A 21,253-nucleotide genomic window follows, 5' to 3' on the forward strand; every position below is an offset into this window, starting at 1 on the left:
TCATATTAATCTGCTGTATGTCTCGTTAGTGTTTAGCTGAGACTGTCAGACTGTAAAACACGTTGAGCTGCTTTAATGTGAGAAAGTGCTGAGTCATGAATCAGCTGATAGCTCCTCATAATAATAATAATAATAATAATAATAATAATAATAATAATAATAATAAACACGAGACCACACGTTGTTAAGAGTTGAACTGTTTTATTCAACAGGATTTATTGATCAGGTAGTAATAGATTACTCTGATTCATCAGGTAGTAACAGATTACTCTGATTCATCAGGTAGTAACAGATTACTCTGATTCATCAGGTAGTAATGTATTATTCTGGTTCATCAGGTAGTAACAGATTACTCTGATACATCAGGTAGTAATGTATTATTCTGGTTCATCAGGTAGTAACAGATTACTCTGATACATCAGGTAGTAACAGATTACTCTGGTTCATCAGGTAGTAACAGATTACTCTGATTCATCAGGTAGTAACAGATTACTCTGATTCATCAGGTAGTAACAGATTACTCTGGTTCATCAGGTAGTAACAGATTACTGACTTCCATGAAAGTGAACAGGTTCTCCGTTCTCACATCTGACTATAATTCTTCTGTTGTTACGAGCTACACCTTTGTACTGACAGTGGGGGGGAACGGCAGGTGGATTCTGAAACACCAGGTTACAGTCAACAACTGGGAAACTAGCTGTGCTAATTCTCATACCGTTGTTGCCATGTGGCATTCCTCCTCTACCACAGATGGCTCGGACGGCGTTCACATCATCTGTGCTGATGAAGGTATTGAAAGTCTTGCAGCTGATTCTTGGGTTCACTTGTGTGGGTGGTTGCACGATTCTTCTGGCTGCTATCACCGTGGAACATTGGCCAGCAGTCATCCAATCTTTGATATGCTTATTTAAAAACTGAGTCCAACTTTGTCCGTCCACAGAGATCAGAGCAGCAGAGATCAGCAGAACATCAGCAAAGATAGAGATCTTCATGTTGATCTGGAGAATACAGAGTTAGAAAAGCTGTTAGAGACTTTACTCTGACATATCTAACATCTCTTTATATTATCATATAAAAGCTGTTAGAGACTTTACTCTGACATATCTAACATCTCTTTATATTATCATATAAAAGCTGTTAGAGACTTTACTCTGACATATCTAACATCTCTTTATATTATCATATAAAAGCTGGTAGAGACTTTAGTTTGCAAAGAAACACTGCGTAACTATAAAAGCCTGAAGATGTTCTACAACCAAAAGTATTACATTCATTTTTTTTTTGTAAGTTAGACAGCGTGTGTGAATTTTTTTGCAACCTTTGTCCTGCTTGTTCCCCTTCAATGCAGCTGTCTCAACTTCATGGGGGGGGGGGGTTACAAACCCCCAACTATCAGAACTAGGCTTTTTCCGAAGTTTTTGTCGCTTTTTCTGATATTTTTATCTTTTTCTAAAATGTTTTTGTTGCTTATTTCAGGTTTTTTTTGGACAATTTATTTCAACGTTTCTGTCGCCTTCTGGAGTTTTTTTTTCGAAGTTGTTGTTGCTTTTTCCGACATTTTTTAGCCTTTTGTAACCCTAACGACAAGTTTTTTTTTTGTTCTCCATAAAACAAAAAACAACAACAAAAAAGTCGGAAAAAAGTGCCTAAAATGTTGAAAAGAAAAACATGAGTATAAATTCTATTTTTTTATGTTTGTAACAGAAATTGTCAACAAAAAAGTGCCCCAAAAAATAAATAAACAAAGTGACATGTTGGGGAAAAGGTTAAAAACGTTTTAAAAATTGTCCAAAAACCAACAACAAAAATTGAAAAAGAATTTAAAAATGCCACCAAAATGTTAAATAAGTGACAAAAATTTTGGGAAAAAAACAACAAAACAATCGTAAAAAAAATGTTGAAGAAGTTGATGAAATACTAAAAGTTGGAAGAGTCAGAGTTCGTCTTACCGCAGAGTTGGTGGAGAAAGTTTCAGGTACGAAGGTCCAAAAATGTAGAAATGTCAAATCTAAACTGCACAAAGTCTGAAGATGAAGAAGATGAAGAAGAGCAGAACTCTGACACGATGCAAATCTGAAGAATGTTCAGACAGAGAAATGAAATAATTTCTCAGTCTTATATCCTCCAACAGAGAGGGGTTGTCTCTGAAACAAACAGCTGAATATCATCTCCATATACGGTAAACATTCAGCTACAGGTTCAGACGTTACACCCCCACTGATCAAATACCAACATTAGAATAAACAGTTCACTGGTTACAGGGTGGTCAAAGGTTCAGACACGTACACATTTAACCCCTTCAGACCCGCATTTCTTTTTTAACTGATTCTGACTCCTCTCCAACATAAAAACAAAGTGGAAAAAAACACATTTTTGGTAACTCATGTTTTTAATAGTATTTTTTCATGTCCATTCCAATGGACGCCACGACGAGATGGGCGTAAAATGTCATAAAAACTTAAGAAAATAAGGCTGAGTTTTTCCACATAGTAATCAATCAGGTATGACCTAAACATCTGGAACTGGATGTTTGTATGGTTTTGAGTCTGTGTACAGTTCTGAACATGCACATGAACTTGATAGGGGTATCTCAGCATGGGTAGGGAACAGCAGTGAGGTCATCACCAGGAAAACCCAGAGCCTGCAAGAAGATAGAGAAATGACGCAATCTGAACATGCACATGAACACAATAGATGTCTGATTGTAGATAAGATTACCTGAAAAAAAAATCAGTTTTTCCTTCAGTAAACTATCGTGGAACTTCAAACACATAACCATACTTTTTATAGTAGGCTAATGAACTGATAGCACGTTTACTTGGAATGGAACTGGAACTTGAACTTGAGAAGACATCAGCTTGTGGATGTTTTCATGTATACTCATTTTCGATGAGCAGCCTTGAATTAGTTTCGGTGTGGCACAAAGCAGAAGTGGATGTTGCACTTGTCACAAAGTCAAGTCACGTCAAGTCGAGTTTATTTATATAGCATGTTTAAAACAGCCAAAGTTGACCAAAGTGCTGTACAAATTGAAGTGCACAGCACAACTACTAAAAACAAAGCAAAATGAAGGAGTCATAAAATAACACAAATAAAAATAAAATAGCAAGAAAAGCAAGAAAATACAGTACAATATGTTATTAAAATGCTAAAAACCTCTAAGAGCAACCAAAGGCCAATGAGAACAAATATGTCTTGAGACGTGTCTTTCCTGTACAGTATAGCATCTTGCATCTGGTAGCCTCTTTCTTTTCATCATAATTTGGCATGTGGTCAACCATGTCATACTGAACTTCACATAGAGGCCTTACATCCTGAACTGGTCTGTGAGCTGGTCTGTGGGGGACACGCTGTGAATCTGGAGACATACTGGGTCTTGCATGTTTTGCTGCCATTGTTTTATGGACTCTCACCAGACACTGGGCCACATTCATCTTGAAATGGATGAGATCCTGGATGTCTTTGGTCTGGATATTGGCCTTCTTGGCATCCAGCCTGTACTCCAACCAACTGTTGACCACAGCCATGTCAAAAGCATGTGTTATCATTCTCAGGGTCCACTTTTTTGACCGAATTTCTGTACTGTACAGACTGACAAGTTGATTAATCAGGTCAACGCTGCCCATTCCTTCATTGTACAGCTTAAACACCTCTGGACGGGACACCATCACAAATTGGGCCTTCTTTTTGTCCCACCTGTGCACTTCATTCATTCTGCCCACACCGACGAAGTTGGAGGCCATGACAACTGGTCTGTTGTCATACCGTTTGACCAGTGCCACCTTACCATCACAGCTTACAACTTCATCACAGCTTCCTTGAGGCTTTTTGGCCATCTCTTTGTCAGACTGTAGAGGAGGCCTGGCAAAGTGAGAGACCCTTGCTGTCCCAGCGGCATGGTTTTTCCTCTCGCTGCCCAACAGGCCTGATGTGGCCCGTGGGCCGTACAATGCCCAGGTCTGCTCTACAAGAACATTATGTACAAAAAAATATATATATTTAAATGTTGTAATCATGAATAAATAAACTATGACACCATATTTTGTTTCTTTATATACTGACACTAAACATGTGAGCGTTAGGACTTTGAAAAAATCCTATAAATTAATTATATGATATATTTTCAAAATAACTTCAAATATTATCACTTGTAACAGTTAAAATTATACTGACAGCAAATTTGTTTGGCCAGCATGAACATAAATTTATATTTTTGATTGAAAATGGGCACTTACTCTTACTCCGCCATGCTTGTCTTGTCCGATGTCTGTCACTCTCTCAGAACGTGCTCAAAGTCATAACATGATTGTGATTGGATAATCAGGGTCCAATCAGTAACCAGCATTGCTGACATCATTCAATTACAGAGTATTTATTGGTTTAGAGACAAAAATATGTCATGACCATTCCAATGGACACAGGGTCCCACATCAGAAGAGAAGTTAGGATAATATCAGACTGCTGTGTTGTTGTGAGTCAGCAGCTACACTGACGGTCTCCCCCTGACTCACTGGTTACAGGCAGGTCAAAGGTCAGGATATACATGCCTAAAGATGTTCTTCAACCAAAACTACTACATTCATTGTTTTTTTGTAAAGACAGTGTGCAGGAGTTTCTTTGCAACCTTTGTCCTGCTTGTTCCCGTTCAATGCAGCTGTCTCAACTTCACAGGGGGGAGGGGCGGTTACAACCCCCCCAATTATCAAAACTAGGCTGTTTCCACAGTTTTGTTGCATTTTTTGGACGTTTTTGTTGCTTTTTCTGAAATTTAAGATCCTTTTTTAAAATGTTTTTGTTGCTTATTTTGTCGCCTCTTTCAAGGGTTTTTTTAGACAATTTATTTCAACATTTCTGTCGCCTTCTGGATTTTTTTTCACAAAGTTGTTGCTTTTTCCGAAATTTTTTCGCCTTTCGTTACCCTAAAGACAATTTTTTTTGTTCCTCAAATAATCAGATATATTAGAATAAACAGTTCACTGGTTACAGGTCACCGGTTCAGACACGTACACATTTATACAGAAGAGAAGTTAGGATAATATCAGATTCATGCTGTGATGTTGTGACTCAGCAGCTACACTATGTTTACATACACTTTATATTCCACTATTACTCTGAATGTGATACATGTTGACAGCATATTCTGGTTGGATATTCAGAAGAAAACCTTTTTCTTAACCCACTTGTAGGTTTCAGTAGCAGTTAAATGCCGTCACAGTCTGAAATTCTGTCTGTTTTAATCTGACAAACACTGCTGTCTGTCATATTGTAGTGCCCCAGTTTTGGTGCTGAGACATTTTTTCCAGATTAAGATGTGATATTCTGGTATAATTCAGGTTTTTCAACCATTCTTTGAACATGTTTACAGCACATTTAGAATCTGCGTCTCAGTCTGGGTTTTTACTAGCCTGGAAATCCAGACCCACATCTGAAAGATTAAGGGTCTGGCATCGAGTAATGAAAATGGCCCAACTCGATGGGCGGCACCAAGCGTGCATTTGCAAATCTCACTGCACGCAATTGGATAACACTATGACCAATCACAACAATACACCTCTGGCCTGCCTATATCAGATACACCGATGTGATTGGTGCAGCTCGGCTACAAGGGCATAGTTAATTAGCAGCATTACTCGATGCCAGAGTGACTCGCTGAGCAAATTCAAATTGTACTCTCGTGAGAACTCTGGATTTCCAGGGTAGGTTTTTACTGCAGTTTGTGACAGTTTTGTGACCGTACGGTCAGCTCTGTGCGTTGCTATGGTTACTGGACACAAACCAACCAGCTGACAGTTTGCAGGGCTACGGACCCGATAAGAAGTAGAAACACAACTACTTTTAAACATTATCAAAGACTCAGATATCAACAGGTTTTTGGATATGAGGCAATCTCTTCTAGAAGCTGGTTGAAGGAATGAAAGAGAGACGCTGTGTTCACACACACCAACAAGTCCTCCACCACTGGAACACGCTGGAAACATCCTGTTAAACACGGCTACAGCTTGGAGGAATATTCTCTTTTCGGAAACAGAACAAAAAATCGAAATATTATGTGCATGTAACAGGTAATAACTCACCTGTTCTACTGCTAAAACACAGCCACGCTGCAGGTAATAACTCACCTGTTCTACTGCTAAAACACAGCCACGCTGCAGGTAATAACTCACCTGTTCTACTGCTAACACACAGCCACGCTGCAGGTAATACCTCACCTGTTCTACTGCTAAAACACAGCCACGCTGCAGGTAATAACTCACCTGTTCTACTGCTAAAACACAGCCACGCTGCAGGTAAACAACTGACTGTAATAAGCTGGATGAATGAATGAAAGAGGGATGCTGTGTTCACACGCTCCAACAAGTCTTCTGCCATGTCCGTAATTTGTCACATAAAAATGCTACCGTAAACTACTGACCATATTTCACCAACAGAGTATTCTATCATAGAGCTTTCATACACTTACCAATATAAACTTATAAATTGTATTCCTTACTGAAATACTATTACTGCATGTAAGCCATCCTAGGTATTAGGAGCAGTGGACAGCTATACATACAGCATCCAGGGAGAAACTCAGGGTTCAGTGCCTTGCTCAGGGACACTTTGACATGTGGCCGGAGGAGCAGGAGATTGATCCGCCAACTTTGTGGTTATGGGGTGACCTCTCTACCTCCAAGCTACAAGCCACCCAACAAAGTGATATATGGCCATACTGAAGCCACATCATCACAGCCACAATTTACATATATTTCACATCTTTCACAATCAGTGATAACAACTAGCTATTACACAACACTCAACAACGTTTTAACTGAGGTAGGTCACAATTAGGCCTAGTTTACATTGGGGTACCCTATATCTGCTGCCACATGGATACATGAGGCTATGGAAAAAGTTAACAGCATCTCCCAATAACAATGTTTAAACTCCAGTAGAAGAAGCACAAAAAGAAAACAGACCCAGTGAGGCCTAGTTTAACAAAGGTGGAGTTTACATTGGGGTACCCTATATCTTCTTCCAGAGGATAAGAGCTCATTCTTGGCATGGAGAACAAAGATAGATCAGACCATATTCTCTGTGATTGCCTGGATAGACTGGTTTCTATTCCTCTCCTCAAACTTTATGGCAGTCACCTGACAAGCAAGCTTTAAATGAGATGTTTTTAGAAATGGCCATACCTTCAGACATCCCATTTCGGACTCTGCTCTGTAATACAGCCTGGTATAATATAAACCCTTTGATTCACCCTGAGTGTGTGTAAGAAGTATAATCTCTGCTGTAAATGAGAACACTTTCAATGCGGCCTTCCAGCTGAAGTTGTTGTCTAAATGAACGCCAAGGTACCTGTAGGAGCAGACCTGATTGGTTCATCACGTATGACCTCTGATACCCTCTGACTCATGGCACGACCATTTCCTCAGTTTTAGAAATGGTTGAATGAGATGGTCGGCATGGCACCACTGCACACAGGTGTCTATTTCAGCAAAATATGCAAAATGGCTTGTTTCTGTGAGCAGTAGGCTGAGGTAGAAGTGTACTAACAATGCCAAATCACATGGTGTATATGTACACATATACCCAAACAAAGCTGTATACATCTTACTCTGATTCTCCACCAGGCACATCTGCGCTGCGTTCTGGTTTTGTTCCGTCCTCCACCACGTGCCGTACCATACCGGGAGCGTCTCAGAAGAGGGTCTTGCTGCCCGACTCGATTCGTCGTCTAATGTAACAAAAAATTGCCAGCGCAACACAGATGTCTTCTTACTTGATAGTTTTATTTCTTAAGGTGCATAACAGTAACGTTTCAATGTAGGATTACATCTTCATCAGAGTCCTTGGAGAGAATGGGCAGAGAAGCCCTTAATAATAATCATCAACAGGTGTGATTGTGCGTAAGAGGGGCGTTGGCTACCTGAAGATACACCCATCTCAACCCAGGTGTTACACTCATTAATCAGTCATTAAAGGGCAAATGCCCACAAACAGGTCAAAAGTGATTAAAAACAATGTTGATAGATAACAAACATAAAATGTTCACAATACTATGGGAATGAAAGTATATTCATTTTAAATACTTTACTTTAACATCCTTTGACAATAGAGAAAGCAAGTTAAATAAAATTCTTCATTTAAACCTAGAGGTTCTAAAGTGCCGAGTCTATGTATCCAAAACGCTTCCCTGCATAGGAGTTTATTAATGATATCACCACCCCTGGATGGGGGTGTGATTTTCTCGATTTCTCGAGTCATAGTCTCTTTCTATTAACGTTCATCAACTGAAAAACTAGAACATTGTGTTTTAAAATAAAGATCCTCTTTGTAAATAGTTTATTTTTAGTTTTTCAGTCAAAATACACCAATTGCAAATTAGTCAACCAAGCCATTAGGCTGTATGTCTAACCCCTGGACTGTGAGGTTGTTCATATCTTACATTTCTGTAACAAGGCAAATCAAAGTGTTTTACATTAAACAGTTAGAAACGTATTCTCATGAACGGGTTCGAATGATATCGTACGAAAAGTTATGCACGCTAAAACATATGATATTATACGAAAACTAGGAGACCGCCAACTGGTCACGTGACATCAGCTACAGAGCTTTGCGCTAGCTGTTTAAGCCAAATAGGTGAGAGAGTATAGAATAGGTGACTGTGAGCCGGCTACAGAGCACCGCCAGCTGCCAGTCATTTCAGCGGAGATTACTGTTATGTTTAGGCAAGAAAAAGTGAGCGTTATGCAGCGACGAAAGTTAAGTTTAGGCACCAAAAGGACTAGTTAAGATTATGAAAAATATCGTGGTTGGGATATAAACAATCCTAAGGAACAAACATCTCATGGCTGAAAGTCTTTAGTTTTCCCCGGGAAGTGAACTCCGCTCTCTGTCTTTAAATTCCTCTATGTCCCCCGCCCCCCCTCCCAAAATCCTCCTTACGCAGCCTGCTGCACTCTTATACAGCAGCCGTCAATGTGGTGCAAACAGCACAAAAAAACATGTAAATCATATGAATTAAAGACCTTAAATCGTCTTAGCTTTTCGAAACTTTTTTTCATGAGAACAAGCAGATTTTTATTGTATAAATTCTCACCTACAACATGTGAGAAGAAAGACGTTGACAGTGTGATGTAATGCAGCTGAAAGTTTTTCTCAACAATCTTTCATATGGAGGAACAATATCAACACAGTCACTCTCCTGTGGATCTGATCAAATCTTATCAGAATGTGCAACTGAAGTTCCTGTTTCCTAAAACCAGGCAGGAACAGAACAACCTGTCCATGAACTCTGCTAAGCTAACGGCTAGCAGCAAGCAAAGACTCTTTAAACCATCTTTGCAGCAAAGACTTCTTTGAGGAGGACATTGCTGCCTGTTCTTCAGAGTTCAATGTCCTGTTTGGATGCTAGAGATCAATGCTTCACTAAATGTCTGAAAATAGACACTAAATGACTGAAAGTAGACACTAAATGTCTGAAAGTAGACACTAAATGACTGAAAGTAGACACTAAATGACTGAAAGTAGACACTAAATGTCTGAAAGTAGACACTAAATGACTGAAAGTAGACACTAAATATCTGAAAGTAGACACTAAATGACTGAAAGTAGACACTAAATGTCTGAAAGTAGACACTAAATGACTGAAAGTAGACACTAAATGTCTGAAAATAGACACTAAATGACTGAAAGTAGACACTAAATGAATGAAAGTAGACACTAAATGACTGAAAGTAGACACTAAATGTCTGAAAGTAGACACTAAATGACTGAAAGTAGACACTAAATGTCTGAAAGTAGACACTAAATGTCTGAAAGTAGACACTAAATGTCTGAAAGTAGACACTAAATATCTGAAAGTAGACACTAAATGACTGAAAGTAGACACTAAATGTCTGAAAGTAGACACTAAATGACTGAAAGACCGACCCCAGAAGCAGAGTTTGATATTCAGGGTGTGAAACAGGTTGCTGGGAGTCGGCTTTAAACATCTAATCTTTGTTCAGATAGATTTGCTAAACTTTACCTATGGCTTTATGTCGACCAAACTGTAGGTGAGAAGACTGAGACTTGCAGTAATACAGTCAAAGACTTTTTGATTAAATAAAAGCATGTTAATGAACTCTACGTGTCCCTCGATGGGATTCTCAGTTTCCAGTGTTGCCCCTAGTTAAGATGAGTTTGACCCCCCTGATCTCTCTGGAAACCATTCACCAAAAAGGGACCAATGAAGAGAGATAAATGTGTATGTGTGAGGATGAGTTGATGATTGTTCCACCAGATGGAGCCCTGACTCTCTTCACAGTTTATATTCTGTCAGAAACAAGAACAGACTGAACACAAGTGGAGCACAAACTAAAATAATCTCTTCATCTTCAGCTCTGATCTCTAAATGGTTGATGTTTATGATGCTGCTGTTTTTAAGGAGAGACACTAACAGACAGAAACATCATCTTTACCTTTATTAATCTTCCATAACATGTCTTCTTTAGGAAACATTCATGTTACTACACTCTGTCTGTTCGTGTCTGTAGATTTCTCCTGAATTCACCAAAACTTAGCGTTAGATAATGCCTCATTTGTATATTTAAACAAAAAGTTTAAACTCAGAAATCTGAATTTCACTTTAAGCTTAAAAAGAAGCCGGTAAGAATTGATTAATCTGCAGAACATTTTCTATAAAATGTCATAAAAACTGAAAAATGTCCAAAAAGGCTATTGTGAAGTGTGTAATGTTTACATCTTGTTTTGTCCAAAACCAAAATATATTTATTTTATTATAAATTAGAAGAAAGCAGGAAATCTCCATGTTTGAGAGACTAAAAACTGATTTGGGAGACTCAGCATTAACCTTTTACAGTGTGCATCCAACAATCTCAAAGGATCTTTATCTTTTTCTGAGAATACCAACATCAGGTTTCTGTATATTAAAGTATTTCTATCCTGCAGCTTCACAGATGTAATAATAGAAACTTTTAGAATATAATGTGTAAATAATGTGAGTCAAATGTGTTTTATTTTATTGAACAGAAGACAGAAGTTCCTCTCTGTTTGATCAGAGAAGTTTAAATGTCTTCAACTTGTTTCATAGTCAACAGGATCACCGTTTTACAGGGTTCCTGTTTTAGTGAAGTAGACCTTGGTACAGACAGAAACTGGGCTTTAGGAAGTAAACACCATGAAAAGACCACAGGTGAGCACATTTCTTTTTTTTTGCAAATTTTTTCTGCAATTTTCTTTTTCATTTTTTTTTTTTTTGTGAGCATATTTTGTTCAGTCCAATGTAAATATATCTGCTGTGAGTATATTGCTCTGACTTGTTCAACAGCATGTGTGTGTATCTGCAAATATTTTTGTGCCTGTGAACAATTTGAAGAACTTTCTACAATTTGAACTATTTCAGTATTATGGCGATGCACACTAAAGATGAGAGTGCTTTTCATTTTGCCCAACAGTGTGTAGTTGGTTAGACAAACATCTGGTAATATGAATGAAGTGTGAGCCATTTGGTGCAGAAGTTTGATATATGTAGTTTTGGTTGCAGTGCTTCATTCTGCAGGATATATGAGGGATTTAGCAGTTTGGATGTGTGGTTTTTCTTTATGAATGAGTGAACATGACGACATTAAAACAGACCCAGAGTTAAACTGTCACATGGGTTTTATTCATCAGGTAGTAATAGATTACTCTGATTCATCAGGTAGTAATAGATTACTCTGATTCATCAGGTAGTAATAGATTACTCTGATTCATCAGGTAGTAATAGATTACTCTGATTCATCAGGTAGTAACAGATTACTCTGATCCATCAGGTAGTAACAGATTACTCTGATTCATCAGGTAGTAATAGATTACTCTGATCTATCAGGTAGTAACAGATTACTCTGATCCATCAGGTAGTAATAGATTACTCTGATCTATCAGGTAGTAACAGATTACTCTGATCTATCAGGTAGTAATAGATTACTCTGATCTATCAGGTAGTAATAGATTACTCTGATCTATCAGGTAGTAATAGATTACTCTGATCTATCAGGTGGTTAAACCTGACTTCTCAAATCTGACAAAGTGAACAGGTTCCCTGTTTCCATCACATTCAGTTACAATGTACACGTTGTTGATTGCTGAACTATTGTACACACAGGGATATTTACCATTAGCTCCTGAGCACACAACAACATTAAATGTGTTTTTATTGCTTTTATAATAATTACCACCAATGTTCCTTCCGTCACTCCCACAGACACGGTGAGATCCGCTTTGATGAAGGTATTTGTCGGCTTACAGTTGCCATTTTTCTCCTTGAATCTTTTATTCCTCATCGCCTCGGTGCAGCCGTTATTGTTCATGTCCACTTTGATATGCTGTCTTTCAAACTTTTCAACTGCAGATTCTTTTCTCTGCTGCTGTACTCTCTTCACAGAGATCAGAGCAGCAGAGATCAGCAGAACACCAGCAAAGATAGAGATCTTCATGTTGATCTGGAGAATACAGAGTTAGAAAAGCTGGTAGAGACTTTACTCTGACATATCTAACATCTCTTTATATTATCATATAAAAGCTGTTAGAGACTTTACTCTGACATATCTAACATCTCTTTATATTATAAATATATATATCTAACAAATACAGTTAATGTTGAAAAAGGGTCAAACAAGTTGCTAAGAAAGGAGCCCCTGAAGTAAATGGACTGTGTTTATAAAGCTCTTTTCTAGTCTTAACGACTACTCAAAGCTCTTTAACATAGTACAGGAACCATTCATACACTGAGGCCGAGGCTGCTGTACAAGGAGCCACCTGCTCATCAGATAAACTCTCACACACATTTACACTCTGATGGAGCAGCATCGGGGGGGCAACTCAGGGTTCAGGGTCTGGCCCGAGGACACTTTGACATGGGACTGCAGGACCAGGGATCGAACCACCAGCCTTCTGATTGGCAGGCGACCCCTCTACCACTGAGCCACAGCTGCTCCAAGTTTGAAGAGTCAGAAGGGTAAAAAAAAGTTCAGAGAAAAGCATCAAAAAGTTCTAGAAATCATCATCCTCAAAGCTGAGACAGAATCTACATCAAGAAGAGAAGTTTGAACGTCTTAGAGACAGAAAAAGCATTTCTTTCTGTGCTGCGTGTCCCCCCCCCCCCCTCTTCTCTTTCCTGTCTAAAGATGTCACAACAAAAGCCCAAAATATTATCTTAAAAAAAGTGTCGAAAAAGCATAAAAAAAGTATTTTTATTCATTTTTAAACTTATTTAAACAGAATTATCCGATTTGTTTTTTCATTTAAAATTAAAGAAATCTATGGACTTCATATGTAACATTTGTTTTTAGTTTGATAAATGTCTAATTTCTTTGGAGTTCTGCAGAGCTCATAAAATCCCAAAAAGATTATATTTATTACCATTATAGTGTGCACACAATACCTGCACACAGGCTTAAATATATTTCATATACAGGTTCAGCAGATTTCTTTCTGTAGAAGAAATCCATAAAGTTCTGATGCAGCGAGATGAAGTTAGACAGACGAACCAAACAATAAAGGGAAAATATAAACTAACTTTTGAGTTTTTGTCCTCGCGGCTGAAACTGAATCAGAAGTTTAAATGTGTTAAAGAGAGAATAATAATATAAATTATATTTACCTGAATGACAGGAGAGAGATGAGTTCTAGAGTCAGCAGCAGGAGAGATACCTGGAATATCACATCATAAAACACTTCATTACATCACAGTTAACTACATTACATCACAGTTAACTATGTTACATCACAGTTAACTACATTACATCACAGTTAACTACGTTACATCACAGTTAACTACATTACATCACAGTTAACTATGTTACATCACAGTTAACTATGTTACATCACAGTTAACTATGTTACATCACAGTTACAGTTTGTAGTATTTATGGACAGGATATCGAGGCGTAGTCGGGGTGGAGAGGGGTTGCAGTTTGGTGAGCTGGGGATCTCATCGCTGCTTTTTGCAGATGATGTGGTCCTGATGGCATCGTCGGCCTGTGACCTTCAGCACTCACTGGATCGGTTTGCAGCCGAGTGTGAAGCGGCTGGGATGAGGATCAGCACCTCTAAATCGGAGGCCATGGTTCTCAGCAGGAAACCGATGGAGTGCCTTCTCCAGGTAGGGAATGAGTCTTTACCCCAAGTGAAGGAGTTCAAGTACCTTGGGGTCTTGTTCGCGAGTGAGGGAACAATGGAGCGGGAGATTGGTCGGAGAATCGGCGCAGCGGGTGCGGTATTACACTCAATTTATCGCACCGTTGTGACGAAAAGAGAGCTGAGCCAGAAGGCAAAGCTCTCAATCTACCGGTCAGTTTTCGTTCCTACCCTCACCTATGGTCATGAAGGTTGGGTCATGACCGAGAGAACCAGATCCAGGGTACAAGCGGCCGAAATGGGTTTCCTCAGGAGGGTGGCTGGTGTCTCCCTTAGAGATAGGGTGAGAAGCTCAGTCATCCGTGAGGAGCTCGGAGTAGAGCCGCTGCTCCTTTGCGTCGAAAGGAGCCAGTTGAGGTGGTTCGGGCATCTGGTAAGGATGCCCCCTGGGCGCCTCCCTAGGGAGGTGTTCCAGGCACGTCCAGCTGGGAGGAGGCCTCGGGGAAGACCCAGGACTAGGTGGAGGGATTATATCTCCAACCTGGCCTGGGAACGCCTCGGGATCCCCCAGTCGGAGCTGGTTAATGTGGCTCGGGAAAGGGAAGTTTGGGGTCCCCTGCTGGAGCTGCTACCCCGCGACCCGAGACCGGATAAGCGGACGAAGATGGATGGATGGATGGACATCACAGTTAACTACGTTACATCACAGTTAACTACGTTACATCACAGTTAACTACATTACATCACAGTTAACTACGTTACATCACAGTTAACTACATTACATCACAGTTAACTACATTACATCACAGTTAACTACGTTACATCACAGTTAACTACGTTACATCACAGTTAACTACGTTACATCACAGTTAACTACGTTACATCACAGTTAACTACATTACATCACAGTTAACTACGTTACATCACAGTTAACTACATTACATCACAGTTAACTACGTTACATCACAGTTAACTGTTACATCATAGTTAACTAAAAAAGTGGTGACAAAACTGTCAAAAAGCAGCGAGAAAAAATGTCAAAAAGGTCAGAAATGTGCCGAAAAAAGTGTCAAAAGGGTCAAGAATAGAACATAATTCTATGAGATATCACAGTTAACTTCAAGGGTCTTTAGAACACGTGTCAAAAATGCAACAAAAACGTCGACAAAAATGTCGAAGAGTGACAAACAACAGAAATGACAAACCTTGAAAAATACGTCAGAAAAAGTGGCAAAAAGTGACTAAAAAGTCAACAAATAAGATGACGAAGACATCGGAAACAAAACGTGATAAAGACTAATGTTAGGAGCCAGAGTCTTTAGTGTTCGCTTACCGTAGAGTTGGTGGAGAAAGATCAGGTGAGAAGGAGCTGCTGTCCTTTGGTCGACTTCTTTTCAGTAGAAAGGATTGAATGTTAAAATCTAAACTGCACAAAGTCTGAAGATGAAGAAGATGAAGAAGATGAAGAAGATGAAGAAGAGCAGAACTCTGACACCATGCAAATCTGAAGAATGTTCAGACAGAGAAATGAAATAATCTGCAGTCTTATATCCTCCCACAGAGAGAGGTTGTCTCTGAAACAAACAGCTGAATATCATCTCCATATACGGTAAACATTCAGCTACAGGTTCAGCTGTTACACCCACTGATCCTAATTTAAATACTCACGTTACTGACGGACAAAGACTGATGCTGAAAAACCAAAAAGAGGAAGTTAAGATGTTGTTGTTTTCACACTTTAAGATGTTTTCACACTTTATTCTGATGCAGCTTACTGTAAATGATTAACTGCAAGAATAGAGAAGCATTAACTTTGAAAAATACTTTTTTAAATTAAAACATATACTATTTTATATTATGAAACACAATACTGAGGCGGTTTCTATAGCAGGTATAGCGTTAGCTTTCACTAGCAGCTAGCACAGACCTTTACATCAGGAGTTATTATTCTTAATGTCAAAGTCAAGTTTTTGTGCTTAAAGTTCTTTACATTAAAATCAGCACACACATTAAAACAAACACACACGCACACGTACTGTACACACACACAGACACATAGAGACACACACCACACACGATACATTCAAGTTAAGAAGTTGTTTTCACACTTTTACTGTGGATTTCCACAGGATGCAGAACGTCTGCGGACCGGCTCCGCTGCTGAACGGCTGCGTGCTCCGCCGTCCATCAATACCCACCAGGTCCAGATTTGTGATTTGCGAATTCACGTATGTTCTCGCGATATAACAGGATGTAGTTTCTATTAACAGAACCACAAAACCACCACCAGTTAGTTTCCATCCAGAGGAGTAGAGGGGAAACTACTCTGAGCTGTGTTTTCAAGGTGTAGTGAAGGGAAATATGATCCGCCGTGAGCAGGGTGGATTTTACTTTGAAAAGTTACCGGATGTTTTATTTTGTTTCTGTGCTCGACTTCCTTTCCCCACTATCTGAATTGTGCTGAATTGCTGCGGAGCTCTCCGTCGTCCGTCAACAATAGAAGCTCTGGTATCTGCTCCGGAGGGCTGGGACCGCCGGAGCTGGGACGGAGTCGGGACGCAGACGTTCTGCAGTCAGTGGAAATACACACATTATACACACAATACACACATTATACACATAATACACACATTATACACACATTGACTTTAATGGAAACCTAATGACTCCGTTGACGTTACGGAGACGTTCCGCATCCAGTGGAAATTGCCGGTGAGTGTGTGTGTGTGAGTTTGTGTGTGTAACGTGTGTGTGTGTCTCTGTGTGTGTGTGTGTGTGTGTGTGTCTCTGTGTGTGTGTGTGTGTGTGTGTGTGTGTGTGTGTGTGTGTGTGTGTGTGTGTGTGTGTGTGTGAGATGTTTTTAGGATCTGCTGCAGCTGCAGTATGAAGGCGTGGCCGTGATGAAGATGTTCGACAAAGCCAAAATCAACGTCAACCTGCTCATCTTCCTCCTCAACAAGAAGTTCTTCAAGAAATGAAATGAACTCTCCTATCTCTGTTTTTATATCTACAACAGAGTGACCATCCTCTCTTCACTCCTATCTCTGTTTTTATATCTACAACAGAGTGACCATCCTCTCTACACTCCTATCTCTGTTTTCATATCTACAACAGAGTGACCATCCTCTCTACACTCCTATCTCTGTTTTTATATCTACAACAGAGTGACCATCCTCTCTACACTCCTATCTCTGTTTTTATATCTACAACAGAGTGACCATCCTCTCTACACTCCTATCTCTGTTTTTATATCTACAACAGAGTGACCATCCTCTCTACACTCCTATCTCTGTTTATAATCGTCACTACGTTTGCTGTTTTTATTTCCTGCTCTATCAGACAGAGTGAGGCATCTCTGCGGCTCCTATCTCTGCATGGTGTAAATTGTTATATGCAGGGTTATAGGTTGCCAGGTTGAGGGTTAGAGGTTGCCAGGTTGAGGGTTATAGGTTGCCAGGTTGAGGGTTATAGGTTGCCAGGACTAACAGGTTGAACATTGTATATGGTGGATTGTGTGAATAGGATGCGTTTCATACCAGATCTGGCAACTGGTCAACATTAGTCAAACATATTGGTCTGATTATTTACAGTGTTGGGCAAGTTACTTCCAAAATGTAATACATTATAGATTACTAGTTGCTGTCATTTGAGAGTAATTAGTTATATTACAATATTACTGTCTCTGAATTGTAATGCGTTACACTACTTTTGAGTTACTTTCACCAAAATAACAGGGGAAGTTTGATTTGGCAGCTAGCTTGTGAATTTCACCACGGGATCAATAAAGTCTCGTCTTTATCCACTTTAATACATCATAGATTATTCATATTTTGTATAATTAATATAAATATGCAAAGTAACTAAAGCTATACAAAATAGATAAGTAAAACATATAATAGACAAGTAGGAGAAAATGAAAATACTCAAAAGTACGGCATTGTTGTAAAATGTTTGTTTATAGCACTTCAATAAGAAATTCATGTTGTTTAGGTTAAAACACTGTAAAGGAAATGTTCAATTATAGTGTGATTAAAACTCACTATTAACATTATTTACAGTACTTGATTTACAGCTGATTTGTGAAAAGGTAGCCTACACAACCTTATTTAACAGTAATTTAGTTTTACTGCGAACCCTCACAGGAAGTGCTTTTATTTTGAAGTAGGCTACACGGAAGTTGTCTGTTGTGTAGCTACTCTTGCTAGCTTACTGAGAAGCAACATGTCCGTCAGGCTCAAGTTGTTCACTTTGTTGTTTGTAAAACTGTAACATATTGAACAGTAAATGGTCACAGTAAAAGACAAGCGCTTTTGGTCGTCATTCGGAGCCATTCCACTACAGGCATAGTTACTCTCCACGGCTGATAAAATGTAATGATATTTACGTGTAGCAAGCCTCAGCATTAATTCCCGACATGTTTATATCTGTCAGCCGCTGACGTACCGTCACCTGTTGGGACATACATGCTGACGTACCGTCACCTGTTGGGACATACATGCTGACGTACCGTCACCTGTTGGGACATACATGCTGACGTACCGTCACCTGTTGGGACATACATGCTGTCCGTACCGTCACCTGTTGGGACATACATGCTGACGTACCGTCACCTGTTGGGACATACATGCTGTCCGTACCGTCTCTGGTTCTGGTTCTGACCACGGGAACAGAAACAGGACAGCTCACTTCAACGCAGCGTAATAACTCCTGAAAATAATATCCATCTCGCAAATGTATCTGTCTCTGCAGTCATCTCAACCATCGAATACAGCGACAGGAAAATAATACAGCTTTTTTTTTTTCCTGTGAAGAAATGTGTCGCGGTGTTGGTGAATTCTTAAAAAAAACAATGCACCACTAAATGTTGCGTTAAAATGCGTTGTAACTCGCGTTACTGAGATTGTAACGAGTATAATATTACCGAAATTTAATTAGTAATGCGTTATATTACTGCGGTACAGCAAAAAGGAATACATTACTGTAATTGCGTTACTTTTGTAACGCGTTATTCCCAACACTGATTATTTATGAAGGAGTTTGGGCCGTGCTGCAAATTACGGGAGGGGTGGGGGGGGGGGTCCAGGAGATAGGGCTAAAAGACGAGAGAAACCGGGAAAAACGGGAGTGTTGGCAGCTATGGTATACACGCCATTACAAAACAGAAAAAATAAATAAAATATGAATAGATTTTTTTGCTACACCCCTAGCGAGCAGTATTAATATTAACAAGACAGTAGAATGTAAATCCTAACTTTTGTCACCACATTAGCTGCTGTTAGTCTCCAGTAACATTAATCTCTGCAGGATGACCTAATGTAGCTCCATCTTATTTAACCCTAACATTAGCTGCTGTTAGTCTCCAGTAACATTAATCTCTGCAGGATGACCTAATGTAGCTCCATCTTATTTAACCCTAACATTAGCTGCTGTTAGTCTCCAGTAACATTAATCTCTGCAGGATGACCTAATGTAGCTCCATCTTATTTAACCCTAACATTAGCTGCTGTTAGTCTCCAGTAACATTAATCTCTGCAGGATGACCTAATGTAGCTCCATCTTATTTAACCCTTTCCTCACCTCTTCACCTTCTCCTCACACATTTCAGCCTCCAACCAGTTCAGCTCCTCAGTGTTTCTAACATATTCTGATGGAAATGTTCTGCTTTTATTCTATTTTATAGTTTTTATTCTATTCATATGATCATATTAATCTGCTGTATGTCTCGTTAGTGTTTAGCTGAGACTGTCAGACTGTAAAACACGTTGAGCTGCTTTAATGTGAGAAAGTGCTGAGTCATGAATCAGCTCATAGCTCCTCATAATAATAATAATAATAATAATAATAATAATAATAATAATAATAAACACGAGACCACACGTTGTTAAGAGTTGAACTGTTTTATTCAACAGGATTTATTCATCAGGTAGTAATAGATTACTCTGATTCATCAGGTAGTAATAGATTACTCTGATTCATCAGGTAGTAACAGATTACTCTGATTCATCAGGTAGTAACAGATTACTCTGGTTCATCAGGTAGTAACAGATTACTGACTTCCATGAAAGTGAACAGGTTCTCCGTTCTCACATCTGACTATAATTCTTCTGTTGTCAAGAGCTACACCTTTGTACTGACAGTTGTAGGGAACGGCAGGTGGATTCTGATTCACCAGGTTACAGTCAATAATTGGGAAACTAGCTGTGCTAATTGTCATACCGTTGTTGCCATGTGGCGTTCCTCCTCCTGCAGCACAGATGGCTCGGACGGCGTTCACATTCCCTGTGATGAAGGTATTTAAAGTCTTGCAGCTGAATCCTTGGTTCACTTGTGTGGGTGGTTGCACGATTCTTCTGGCTGCTATCACCGTGGAACACTGGCCAGCAGTCATCCCAGCGTTGATATGCTTAATTTGAAACTGAGCCCAACTTTGTCCGTCCACAGAGATCAGAGCAGCAGAGATCAGCAGAACACCAGCAAAGATAGAGATCTTCATGTTGATCTGGAGAATACAGAGTTAGAAAAGCTGGTAGAGACTTTACTCTGACATATCTAACATCTCTTTATATGATCATATATATATGTCTTTAGTTTTATAAATGTCTCCTGACTGTCTGATGATGTAAGAACTTGTTAAGTGACATCAGGAGTTTCTACAGCTCAGAATAACTGCACACAGGATTATTAATCTAAATCTTTCTGCAGAAGAAATCCATAAAGTCCTGATGCAGCCAGAATAAGTTCTGAATGATTGCAGATATAAACATCCAGAGTTTAAATGTGTTAAAGAGAGAATAATAATGTAAAGTATATTTACCTGAATGACAGGAGAGAGATGAGTTCTAGAGTCAGCAGCAGGAGAGATACCTGGAATATCACATCATAACACACTTCATTACTAAGATTATACAGAAAAACAAATGAAATGTTACACTACGTTACGTCACAGTTATATATGTTACATTACATTTAACTTCAAGCGTCTTCAGGATGTGCAGGAATGTGAAAAGGATAAAAAAAATGACAAAAACAACGGAAAAAGCAGTCAGAACTGTGGAAAAAATGTTGAAAATGTCAAAAACTACATTTAACCTCAGGCTTCTTCAAAAAGCAACGAAAAAATCAGCAAGAACGGATGAAAAAGTTGTAA

General features: G+C 39.2%; 1 protein-coding gene and 1 long non-coding RNA gene across 3 annotated transcripts; both read right to left on the reverse strand.

The window, feature by feature from the left end:
* Nucleotides 1-329: 329 nt before the first annotated feature.
* Nucleotides 330-2,189, reverse strand: LOC116036675 (ribonuclease pancreatic-like). Its single transcript, XM_036006315.1, has 3 exons — nt 2,119-2,189; nt 1,950-2,061; nt 330-998 (listed from the first exon to the last, which is right to left on the reverse strand). The coding sequence occupies exons 1-3, from the start codon at nt 2,172-2,174 to the stop codon at nt 546-548; spliced, it is 621 nt and encodes a 206-aa protein (XP_035862208.1). The 5' UTR covers nt 2,175-2,189; the 3' UTR covers nt 330-545.
* A 10,191-nt stretch (nt 2,190-12,380) lies between these two features.
* Nucleotides 12,381-20,977, reverse strand: LOC116036677. 2 transcript variants are annotated; one of them, XR_004898562.1, is made up of 3 exons: nt 20,921-20,977; nt 13,631-13,680; nt 12,381-12,470 (listed from the first exon to the last, which is right to left on the reverse strand). It is a non-coding gene; the product is annotated as an uncharacterized LOC116036677 (long non-coding RNA). The 2 variants fall into 2 exon arrangements; XR_004101678.2 differs by lacking the exon at nt 20,921-20,977 and adding an exon at nt 15,440-15,540 and having other exon boundaries at nt 12,382-12,470.
* Between the last annotated feature and the right edge of the window lie 276 nt (nt 20,978-21,253).

Source organism: Sander lucioperca, chromosome 10 (assembly GCF_008315115.2).
Source record: "Sander lucioperca isolate FBNREF2018 chromosome 10, SLUC_FBN_1.2, whole genome shotgun sequence".
NCBI lineage: Eukaryota > Metazoa > Chordata > Actinopteri > Perciformes > Percidae > Sander > Sander lucioperca.